This window comes from Rattus norvegicus, chromosome 10, assembly GCF_021556685.1.
Source record: "Rattus norvegicus strain SHRSP/BbbUtx chromosome 10, alternate assembly SHRSP_T2T, whole genome shotgun sequence".
Taxonomy (NCBI): Eukaryota; Metazoa; Chordata; class Mammalia; order Rodentia; family Muridae; genus Rattus; species Rattus norvegicus.
In genome coordinates, this window is record NC_141543.1 from 63,854,358 (window position 1) to 63,866,054 (window position 11,697).

General features: G+C 37.8%; 1 protein-coding gene across 5 annotated transcripts in view; it reads left to right on the plus strand.

Annotated features, from left to right (window-relative positions):
• Spata22 (spermatogenesis associated 22) overlaps positions 1 to 8,487 on the plus strand; it is a 37,012-nt gene extending 28,525 nt beyond the window's left edge. For 4 of the 5 annotated variants that reach the window (XM_087572937.1, XM_087572938.1, XM_087572939.1 and 1 more), the window contains 4 exons: positions 1,135 to 1,477; positions 6,196 to 6,319; positions 7,340 to 7,437; positions 7,821 to 8,487. In XM_087572937.1, coding sequence (XP_087429063.1) covers positions 1,135 to 1,477; positions 6,196 to 6,319; positions 7,340 to 7,437; positions 7,821 to 8,012 — 757 coding nt within the window. In that variant the 3' untranslated portion in view covers positions 8,013 to 8,487. The remainder of the gene's footprint in view (positions 1 to 1,134; positions 1,478 to 6,195; positions 6,320 to 7,339; positions 7,438 to 7,820) is intronic. The other variant, NM_001191824.1, reaches the window with a different exon arrangement.
• The last annotated feature ends 3,210 nt before the right edge of the window (positions 8,488 to 11,697 follow it).

Genomic DNA, 11,697 nt, shown 5'->3' on the forward strand with positions numbered 1-11,697 from the left:
TCAAAGGACTCTCATGGAAAAGCTTATCCCACTATGGCTGATGACTCCACAAAAGCTCTTCTCTGGAGTTCCCTACCAAAGAGTTTCCTCTCTGCAACTTTGTTTTTCTGCTTATATAACTGTGGGAAGCACCTGGTGGTTTTCTGAGCCTTCTGAATTTCATTAGCTGCCTCAATCTTTTGAGCCTCTTTCTGCCATTAAGGAAGGAATGTTTTAATTCAGTGGAGATAACTGCACAACGGGGTGTATCAAACACTTAATGAATAACAATAATTCTAATATTTTTCCTGGATATTAATGATGTTTGTGGTATTTATAGCTTAAAGATTCATAATTATAATTTTATAACCTTTTATTCTTAAATTTATAGTTAATTTGTTAACAGTATTTCCCAAACTGTACAAGCTCTAGGCCCCATAAAACCTAGTGCTTTTGCTGATTACTAGATTCTCCATGTCTTTTTTCCCAAACATGGGTGGGTTGTATTGATTGCCTTGTAATGCAGGTATTTCTGGGAAAATTATTCATGATTAAGAGCTTGTGAGTTGGACTAATTTTTCTTCCCATATAACTTTTAACTGGCCTGCTTGGAAAATGTACTTTTTCCCCCCTGGGTTTTGTCATTCTGTATTGACAAGCTTTATAAGTAATGGAGATTAGTGTGGTAAAGAAATATAACACATTGTTTAGTAGGGCTTTTAAAACATAAAACATTAAATAACCTTACAGGCAAGCTGTAGCTTTTTTTTTTTACTTTGTAGAAATTTCAAGATTAATGTGTAAAGAATTAAGTAAAAGTCCTCAAAGTCCTGAAAACTACTGTTGTGTGGAGGCTCAAATATTATAAACACATATTTGTAGCAATGTATTCTGAGTTGGGAGACTGGTTTTCTCTGATTTCTGAACTTGCCAGTGACTTGCTGTTTAACTTTGTATTCATTAGTACTTCCCCAAAACTCTATCTCTTTATCTTGGAAGAGAAGTAATAATATATTATACCATTGTGTAATGAATGATATGTTCCAAATGTCTTACTACTTAGTAGCTATAAACCACAGATAGTCAAAATAATGAAAAATGTCATCAGTTGTTTCTAAATCTGGAGACATAGAGAAGTATGTTTTCCTTTCACAGATACAGAGGCAACAACAGAAACACTAGCTCTAGAACTTGGGATAGAAATGATTTCCGACCTCAGCATAAAACTGTAAGCCCTGCGGCAAACAGTGAGTTCAGTTCTGGTCCAGTGAATTTGGGAGCTCAACGACAAAAACAGTTCCAAACACCTGAATTTCCTAACTTACCTGGACACAAAGAAGCTGAAGTTCCCCGACAGACATATTTATCAAAACTGCCTGGCTCTACAATGAAAGGTCCAGACAGAGCCAGCGCACTGCAGGCATTTAAACCAAGTTTTCAACAAAATCCATTTAATAAAACAGTGTTGGGAGATGTTCCAAGAGAAAATTCTCTGAAGGTAAACATTTAAATATTAACAAATAGCTTATTTATACCTTTAAGCTCATGTAGTAGATATTGAGAAAGATACATACATGGCACACATAGATTAGCATAAATATCCAGCTTCCCACTGGAACTGAGGAGTGTTGGTTTCTGAAATGTCTTAGACTTTTTTATAGTGGCTCTAGAGTTTCCTACTGGGTTCTGGTTTTTATTCTTTTAATTATTAAGGTAGCAATTGTTTATCCATTGCTTGTAGAGACCATCTATGCTTTTTATTATGTCATTTACCCCATCCCCAAAGATATCAGAAACATTTTCCTGCAGAGTGCCACATAACAACATTTTTGGTTTCATAGACCATACTGTCTTCACTGCAGTTACTTTACAAGACTGAACTCTGCCATTGTAACTGGGAGGCAGCCAGAGATAGCATGTTCATGAATAAGCATGGCTGTGGTCCAGCAGAACTTGACAGAAAGAGTGGGTTAGGATAGATTTGGAGTGTAGGCCATAGTTTGCTGACTTCTGCTTTATAATCTGGTCCTGTTCTGCCTTTCATGCCTTCCACATCATATTGCAAAGTGCTGTCCATCTAAGAGTCTTCACACTGGGATGAATATGGTATATACTACAATATCTCTCTGATTTATAGTCTAGAGAGCATGTACCCTTTCCTAAGCTGCACTTCCAAATGTTCTTTGAAGTATTTTCTACACATGTGCAGGTTATCTTCTCTCTCACACCTCATCCCAAGGCCCAGTGGATTGTTGTTCTGTGAATCTGTGTGCTCTGGTGGGCTGCATTGTCCTGCCTGGTGCGTCACCATGGGACCCTTGTTTTCTGCCTTCTACTCGAGGTCAGACTACAGGAGTCACTGAGAGGTTGTCAATGTGAGAAGAGGTGGAGATTTTCTCTTTTCAATGTCTGTGTCCCTTTATGGGCCTAGTTTTCATGGTCTTGGTGATTTTATTTTTCTCCCACTGCACTTTCAGTTTCTTACTGTTTGGGTGCTTAACTACTCTCACAACTCTCACATTTGTTCTGATCATAATCAGAACATCATTGATTTTAGCAAGAAATTAGGGTAAATTCTGTTTTTCTGGAAATAGAGCATGTTTTATAGAGATTCTCAATACTACGTTACCTTGTACAAAGAATGATATGACATTGTCACCTAAGTAACAGTGACTCATTGTGGCAGTCATCATCAAGGAGGCATATTCAAATTTTGCTTACGAGTTAGTATTTTTGTTTGTTTTGAGACAGGGTTTCACTGTGTTGCCCTGAAATCACTATATAGATCAGACTGGCCTCAAACTCTAGAGCTCCACATGCCTCTTCATTTTTATTAATTGGATATTTTATGTATTTTCATTTCAAATGTTATCACTTTCCTCCTCCTCCTATCCTCCCTTCCCCCACTCATCTTGCTTCTATGAAGATGCTCCCACTCCCACCTACCCACTCCCACTTCAACACCCTGGCGTTCCCCTACACTGGGGAAATGAGCCTTCACAGGACCAAGGACTTCTCCTCCTATTGATGCCAGACGATACAGTCTGCTGAAACATATGCGGCTGGAGCCATGGATCCCTCCATGTGTACTCTTTGGTTGGTGGTTTAGTCCCCAGGAGCTCTGAGGGGTCTGGTTAGTTGATATTGTTGTTCTTCCTATGGGGTTGCAAACCCCTTCAGCTCCTTCAGTCCTTTCTCTAACTCCTCCATTGGGGTCTGTGTGCTCAGTCCAATGTTTAGCTGCAAGCATCCTCATTTGTATCAGTAAGGCTCTGGCAGAGTCTCTTGGGAGACATCCATATCAGGCTCCTGTCAGCAGGCACTTCTCAGCATCAATAGTAGTGACTGGGTTTGGTGGCTGCATATGGGATGGATCCTCAAGTGGGACAGTCTCTGGATGACCTTTAGTTCAGTCCCTGCTCCACTCTTTGTCCCTGTATTTCCTCCTGTGAGTATTTTGTTCCCCCTTCTAAGAAGGACTGAAGCATCCACACTTTGGTCATCCTTCTTGAGCTTCATGTGGTCTGTGGACTGTACATTGGGTAATCGGAACTCTTGGGCTAATATCCACTTATCAAGGAGTGCATACTGTGTGTGTTCTTTTGTGATTGGGTTACCTCACTCAGGATGATATTTTCTAGTTCTATCCATTTGCCTATGAATTTCACGAAGTCATTGTTTTTGATAGCTGAGTAGTACTCCATTGTGTAGATGTACCACATTTTCATTATCCATTCCTCTGTTAAAGGGCATCTGGGATCTTTACAGCTTCTGGCTTTTATAAATAAGGCTGATATGAACACAGCGGAGCATGTGTCTTCGTTGTATGTTGGAGCATCTTTTGGGTATATGTCTAGGAGTGGTATAGCTGGGTCCTCAGGTAGTACTATGTCCAATTTTCTGAGGAACCTCCAGACTGATTTCCAGAGTGGTTGTACCAGTCTGCAATCTCACCAGCAATGGAGAAGTGTTCCTCTTTCTCCACATCCTCACCAGCATCTGCTGTCACCTGAGTTTTTGATCTTAGCTATTCTGACTGGTGTGAGGTGGAATCTCAGGGTTGTTTTGATTTGCATTTCCCTGAGGATGTTGAACATTTCTTAGGTGCTTCTCAGTCATTTGATATTCCTCAGTTGAGAATTCTTTGTTTAGTTTTGTACCCAATTTTTAATAGGGTTATTTGATTCTCTGGAGTCTAACTTCTTGAGTTCTTTGTATACATTAGATAATAGCCTTCTATCTGATGTAGGATTGGTAAAGATCTTTTCCTAACCTGTTGGTTGTCATTTTTTCTATTGACAGGGTCCTTTGCCTTACAGAAGCTTTGCAATTTTATGAGGTTCCATTTGTCAATTCTTGATCTTAGAACATAAGCCATTGGTGTTCTGTTCCATTCCCCTATGTGTTTGAAGCTCTTCCCCACTTTCTCTACTATTAGTTTGAGTGTATCTGGTTTTTTGTGGAGGTCCAAGATTGACTTGGATTTGATCTTTGTACAAGGTGATAAGAATGGGTCGACGTGCTGACCTCCAGTTGGACCAGCACCACTTGTTGAAAATGCTATCTTTTTTCCTATTGGATGGTTTTAACTTCTTTGTAAAAGATCAAGTGACCATAGGTGTGTAGGTTCATTTCTGGTCTTCAGTTCTATTCCACTGATCTAGCTGCCTGTCTCTGTACCAATACCATGTAGTTTTTATCACTATTGCTCTGTATACAGCTTGAGGTCAGGGATGGTGATTCCCTTAGAAGTTCTTTTATTGTTGAGGATAGTTTTTCCTATCCTGGGTTTTTTGTTCTTCCAAATAATTTGCAAATTGCTCTTTCTAACTCTGAAGGCTGTGTTTTCAGATCTTAAAAAATTCATAAAGTATGGGGCTAGAGAGAGAACTTGGTATTTAAGAGCACTGGCCATACTTCTAAAGGACTTGGACTCTCTTCCGAACAACCACACAATGGCTCACAACATTCTGAAAGTCTGGTTCCAGGGAATCTGACACCCTTTTCTGACTTCTGTGGGCACAAGGTTCATGCATATATAAACATACACACAAATACATATAAAAGAAAATAAATATTAAAAAATACAAAGTGCAAAATATGCAAAGTACATTTCTATTTCAGGACCTTTACATGTGCTAGTCTCTGTCCTCACTCACTTAACTACCCTCTTAAAATTATAAACCCTGTCTCTCTTCATCTTTTCATTCTATTATTTTTCATGCATAGATGATAACAATGCTAATGTTTTATTATGCTTTTTAACTCATTTATTTGATAAATCCAATTTTAGATTAGAAATTATGTGAAGATATATCATCATTACCATCATTGTTCTTGTTTTTGAGATGAATCTCACCATTCCGCACTCACTAGGGTGGTCTGGAACCTGCTATGTAGACCAGGTTGTCTTTGAACTCACAGAGACTCACCCATTTCTCCTCCTATATATGCCACCAAGCCTGCTTGTTTGCTCACTACTGTTTCTTGAGTAGCTTTAACACAGAGTGGATACTCCAAAAACACTTAAATTTTTTACTAGTGTGTACTAATACTACAAAGTAATGGGTTTCACTATGACATTCTCATAGATTACACTTATATCACTCCATTATCTATCCTTATTTCCCCTCTCCACCTTTTGTTCCCCTTCTACTTCTATGCTTATTTTTCTTCAGTTTAAAAAAAAATCAGTGTCTGCAATGTGAGCTCATGAGGGTAGGGATTCTTTTACTTAACTGTTTGTAGTGAGGCTGGCACGTAATGCCAGTGGAGGAGAAAGTTAATGCAGTAAATGAATAACAATATAAGTAAATCTTTTAAAACTTTACTTATTATTGCACTTATGATGTGTGTAGGGGGGTATGTGTGGAGGTCAGAGGAAAAGTTTGTGGAATTCTTTTCTCTTTCCACCTTTTTGTGGATTCTGGGGATCAAATTCAGGTCATTAGGCTTATATGGCAAGTGCCTTACCCACTGTGCCATCTCTGACTCTGTGATTCTCTTCTTACTTTAAGTACATTCTGGTTTTCACTCTGTAATGCAGTGAAGTATAATGATGGCTTTAATTTGGAGAGATTTAATTACATTGAAACTTTTAGCAGTTGTTTTTACACAGTCTACACACTTATAAGAATCTAGACTTTACATAGATCGGAGTATAATGAATAAAGTGAAACACTTTTCTAATGCAATGCTTTTTTTTTTTTCTGATAGGAAACTACCTTGTATCAGTTAAAGGAAAAAGATAATTCTTTAAGAATTATTTCTGCAGTTATTGAGAGCATGAAGTATTGGCAAGCACAAGTGAAGAAAACTGTACTTCTTTTTGAAGTATTGGGTAGGTATAGTATTTTAAGAATACTTCACTAACACTATTTTGATATCTTTAATTCCATTAGGAATACCTAGGATGTCATGAAGAAATCACGATTTGGAAAAAGGACATTATGTATATTAGGGGAAATGTAGGTTGCCTTCAAAATAACGTATCTTCTATGAGTACTCAGGAGATGGTTGTTAAATGGATGAATAACACCATTTGATAAAAATTCATGGAGATAAACATGAATTAGGACTCAAATTTTATAGATGAAGAAACAGCTTTGAGAGATGTTGACCAGTTTGTTCAAGAAGATGGAGATGGGAAGATGTAGATAAAAAAATACAAACCTGCAGTTATGTGGGATGAGTCAGCCCAGAGATCGAATGTGTTTCTCATATATATATATATATATATATATATATATATATATATATATATATATATATATATATATTAATGATTAGCCCAAAAGGTAGATCTTAGGTGCTTTACTCTACCTCAAAATGTAACTATGGAAAGGGATAGACATCAGTTTGATTACCTGAAGTACTGAAATCATTTGTGTACTATTTGCTCTTTTTCTTTCTCTTCGTACATGTACATGAATATATTTCATTTTAGAAAATAAAATCAAGTTTGAACAATGTCATAAAATAGTATTAAGCTGAAGACCTGACACTAGAATTCTAATTCAATGTTGTTTTCATTAAACTGTGATACTTACTTGTTGTTATAGTGCATTTTATTTTATTTTTTTTTCTTTATTTTGGAGCTGGGGACTGAACCCAGGCCTTGTGCTTGCTAGGCAAGCGCTCTATCACTGAGCTAAATCCCCAACCCCCATTTTATTTTTATTATGCCTCTGAAGTTCATCCAGCCTACAGAACACATGAAAAGGATACAATTCCTCTGTAAAACAACACTGTATAAGTAAACTGGGAGAAATGTTATCGGATGACACTTAAATATCAAATTTCTTTGTTAACTCTTATTTATGTTTGTCAATATTCATTTTCCCACTTTAATGCTGATTAGCTGTCCTGGATTCGGCTGTCACGCCTGGCCCACATTATTCAAAGACTTTTCTTATGAGAGATGGGAAAAATATTCTTCCATGTGTATTTTATGAAATTGTGAGTATTTTAAAGTGTTTATTTTCAGTGCCTATGCTAACAAAAGATGAAACTACAGGCCACAGTCTCATTGCAGTAGAAATTCTGTTAGGAAAAAGAGTACATAGTTCGTGAGCCACTATTGGGGGGATTATTAAATGTTCCAGGAACAACTTCTTGCTAGTTCATTAGAAGCCCTATCCAGGTTAGGGCCATCCCTCTGTGACAGGTGACCTGTGCGTGCCTAATGATATTGTATGCAACAGAGAATCACATCATTTGGGGTAGTTCATTGATCATATTTGAGCAATATGATTTTCAATTTAATTAATCATGCTATAAATTAAACATTAAACTTTAGATGAGGCAATAACTAACTTTTGACTTTTATTTTTGAAAAACAGGATCGTGAACTTCCAAGACTGATTAGAGGCCGAGTTCACAGGTGTGTTGGGCACTATGACCCACACAAGAACATTTTCAAGTGTGTTTCTGTCAGACCAGCATCTGCTTCTGAACAAAAGACTTTTCAAGCATTTGTTACAATTGTAGATGCCGAGATGAAATATCATACTAAAGTAATGAATGAAATGTAAATAGTGACAAAGGGAATTACATAATATGAACAGAAGCATTTACTGTTATTAATTTACCACTTGCATGATTTTATCACTCTTGTTTTCTGTATTTCACTTCTTTTTATACAAATAAAAATTTTCTTATAGATTTTCATCAAAACAGCATAACTAGATTTTTTTAATTTTGAAAAGTTATTGAGTTATGTTATTGTAGACTGGTTAAATCACCCATTTAAATTGTGTAACTTAAGTTTTTAGTATATTTACAAAGTTATTCAAAGTCATCATTGCCAGAAGAATGCACATCCATCAACAGTTACTTTCTATTCCCCTTTGCCTCTCAGAACCACAATTTTCTTTTGTGTAACCATGAATTTTTTTGTTGTTGTTCTGCGCATTTCAAAGTAGAGCTAATCTTGATAAATGCTGAACATTTTTTTATTTTCTAAGAAGAGAAATTTCTTGAAATAAAAAATTTGAGTTTATACTAAAAGATGTTCAGAGAAATTTGTATTGATGTTGTATTTTTTCTATCCACTTTTTTGTAGAAAGCTGATTTGTTTTACAAATATAAATTTTCATTTTCCCTCAAATAAGTTTATTATTATATTGAATGAGGCTTGCAAGGGAGTCCAAACTGAGTAGGGTTAGTGGTGAAGTTTACCAGCAGTGGTTAATTGATGGACCACAAAGTTTTCTCATAACAATATGTAGGGGAAGTCTTTGAAACAAGCTTTTGTGCTGTCATCAGGGTTTACTTTATAGGTTCCACATCTTACTGGAATTCCCCTCTAAATTTCCATCTTTGAGACTGTGTCTGTTAGTCCACATTAAGTCTTTCCATGCTAAAGGAGCTCAGGGTGTAAAAGGAAATCTGAACCTGATTCACATTCCACACTTCACTCGCTGTTCATCAGTCCACTTTAGAACTACTATGCTTGGCCGAGTAAGTTGGGGTAAAGAAGCATTCACAGACCTTACGTGGAGCCGTGACCTCACAGGACCACTGGAGGTAGGCTGAGTGTGTCCTGGTCTCCTACTTGTGAGAGCCTGGCACGACAGGCTGGGACCCACCCCACATTTACAGGCAGTACATACTGACTTGGAGCCAAGATACTCAAAAGGAAGGAGAGCAGGAGGCTATGGTAAGGCCTACGGATTAGCATTAGATTTGGTAGCCTAATTAAACTTAAGTTCGAAGTTTTCTTAATTCTCCCCACTTTAAGAAAGGCTCTGGTAACCTTGTCATGCCACATATAATGTATATCACTTTCTGAATTAAAGGTTTAAATTTAAGTGAAATTCCTATTAAACATTAAGTGTTTAAAATTAATTTTTTAAATAACTTGAGAACTCCAAATTACTAAATATATAAACTGTATTTATGTCATTTTCACCATTCTCTGTCCTCAAGGCCTCTAACCACCCCCACTCCCTTTTGGATTTCTAGTCTTCTGCTACATTTATTATTCTTACTTAGAGCCCTCTGAGTCCATTGAATGTTATATGTACATGTGTAGGGCTGACCACTTGAAATCTGACAACCTAGCAGAGGTTTATCTTAGGGGTGGGGCTTTGTGGCCCCTCCCCCATCCCTGTTGGCATATCAGCTGGAGTGGTCATGACTCAGGGTTTGCTTAGGTAACCATCGTGTTGAGCTTTTGTGGGCACAACATCCTGTCATTAGACTATCTCCTGAACATCCTGGTCCTCTTGCTCTTACAATCCTCTTCTTCCTCCCTGTGATGTTCCCTGAATTGTATGTGTAGGGTTTGTGTTGTAGATGTGGGCACACCTGTTTGAAAACAATTTTAGTGTTTTTGTTAAAATGCTGCATCTATTAAAATTCACTAACCACGTAAAAATGCTCACTGTAACAGACAGAAATAGATAACCTAATCTAATTGATTTTAGCCAAAGCACTGAAGACATTGACTGTAGGTGTAGGTGTTTCTTTTATTTTTTTAATTTTTAATTGCATTTTTATTTACATTTTAAATGTTATCCCATTTCCTGGTTTCTCCTCCAGAAACCCACTATCACACTCCCCTCCTGCTTCTATGAGGGTGCTCCCTTACCCACCAACCCACTCCCTCCCACCTCACTGCCCTTACATTTCCCTACACTGGGACATCAATCCTTGACAGGACCAAGGGCCTCTCCTCCCACTAATACCCAACAAGGCCAGCCTCTGCTACATATGCAGATGGAACCATAGGTCCATTACTGTGTTCCCTTGGAATGGTGGTTTCTTCCCTGGGAGCTCTGGGGGTGGGGGATGGGGTCTGGTTGGTTGATACTGTGTTCTTATGGGGATGCAAATCCCTTCAGCTCCTTCAGTTCATTCTTTAACTGCTCCATTGGGGACCCTGTTCTCAGTTCAATGGTTGGTTGCGAGCATCCACCTTTATATTTTAAGGTTCTAGCAGAGCCTCTCAGCATACAGCTGAATCAGGCTCCTGTCAGTATGCACTTCTTGGCATCCACAATATTGTTTGGGTTTAGTGGCTGTCTATGGGAGGCAGCTTCATGTGGGGCAGTCTCTGGATGGCCTTTCAGTATCTGCTCTATATTCTGTGTCCATATTTCCTCTTGAGAGTATTTTTGTTCCTACTTCTAAGAAGGACTGAAGCATCCACACTTTGGTTGTCCTTCTTGAGCTTCATGTTGTTTGTGAATTATACCTTGGGTATTCAGAGCTTTTGGGTTAATATCCACTTATCAGTGAGTACATACCATGTGTATTCTTTTATGATTGGGTTACCTTACTCCGCATGATCTTTTCTAGTTCTATCCATTTGCCTATGAATTTCATGAAGTCATTGTTTTTGATAGCTGAGTAGTACTCCATTGTGTAGATGTACCACATTTTCATTATCCATTCCTCTGTTGAAGGACATCTGGGTTCTTTCCAGCTTCTGGCTTTTATAAATAAGGCTGCTATGAACATAGTGGAGCATGTATCTTTGTTTTATGTTGGAACATCTTTTGGGTATATGTCCAGGAGTGGTATAGCTGGGTCCTCAGGTAGTACTATGTCCAATTTTCTGAGGAACCTCCAGACTGATTTCCAGAGTGGTTGTACCAGCTTGCAATCCCACCAACAATGGAGGAGTGTTCTTCTTTCTCCACATCCTCACCAGCATCTGCTGTCACCTGCGTTTTTGATCTTAGCCATTCTGACTGGTTTGAGGTAGAATCTCAGGGTTGTTTTGATTTGCATTTCCCTGATGACTAAGGATGTTGAACATTTCTTAGGTGCTTCTCAGTCATTTGATATTCCTCAGTTGAGAATTCTTTGTTTAGTTCTGTACCCCATTTTTAATAGGGTTATTTGCTTCTCTGGGTCTAACTTCTTGAGTTCTTTGTATAGATTGGATATTAGCTCTCTCTCTATTGGATGTAAGATATAGGTAAAGATCTTTCCCCAATCTTTGGTTGTTTGTCCTAATGACAGTGTCCTTTGCATTACAGAAGTTTTGTAATTTTATGAGGTCCCGTTAGTTGATTCTTGAATTTAGGGCATAAGCCATTGTTGTTCCATTCAGAAAAATTTCCCCAGTGCCCATGTGTTCGAGGCTCTTCCCCACTTTTTCTTCTATTAGTTTGAGTTTTATCTGGTTTTATGTGGAGGTCCTTGATCCACTTGGACTTGATCTTTGTACAAGGCAATAAAAACGGAAGGATTTGTATTCTTCTACAT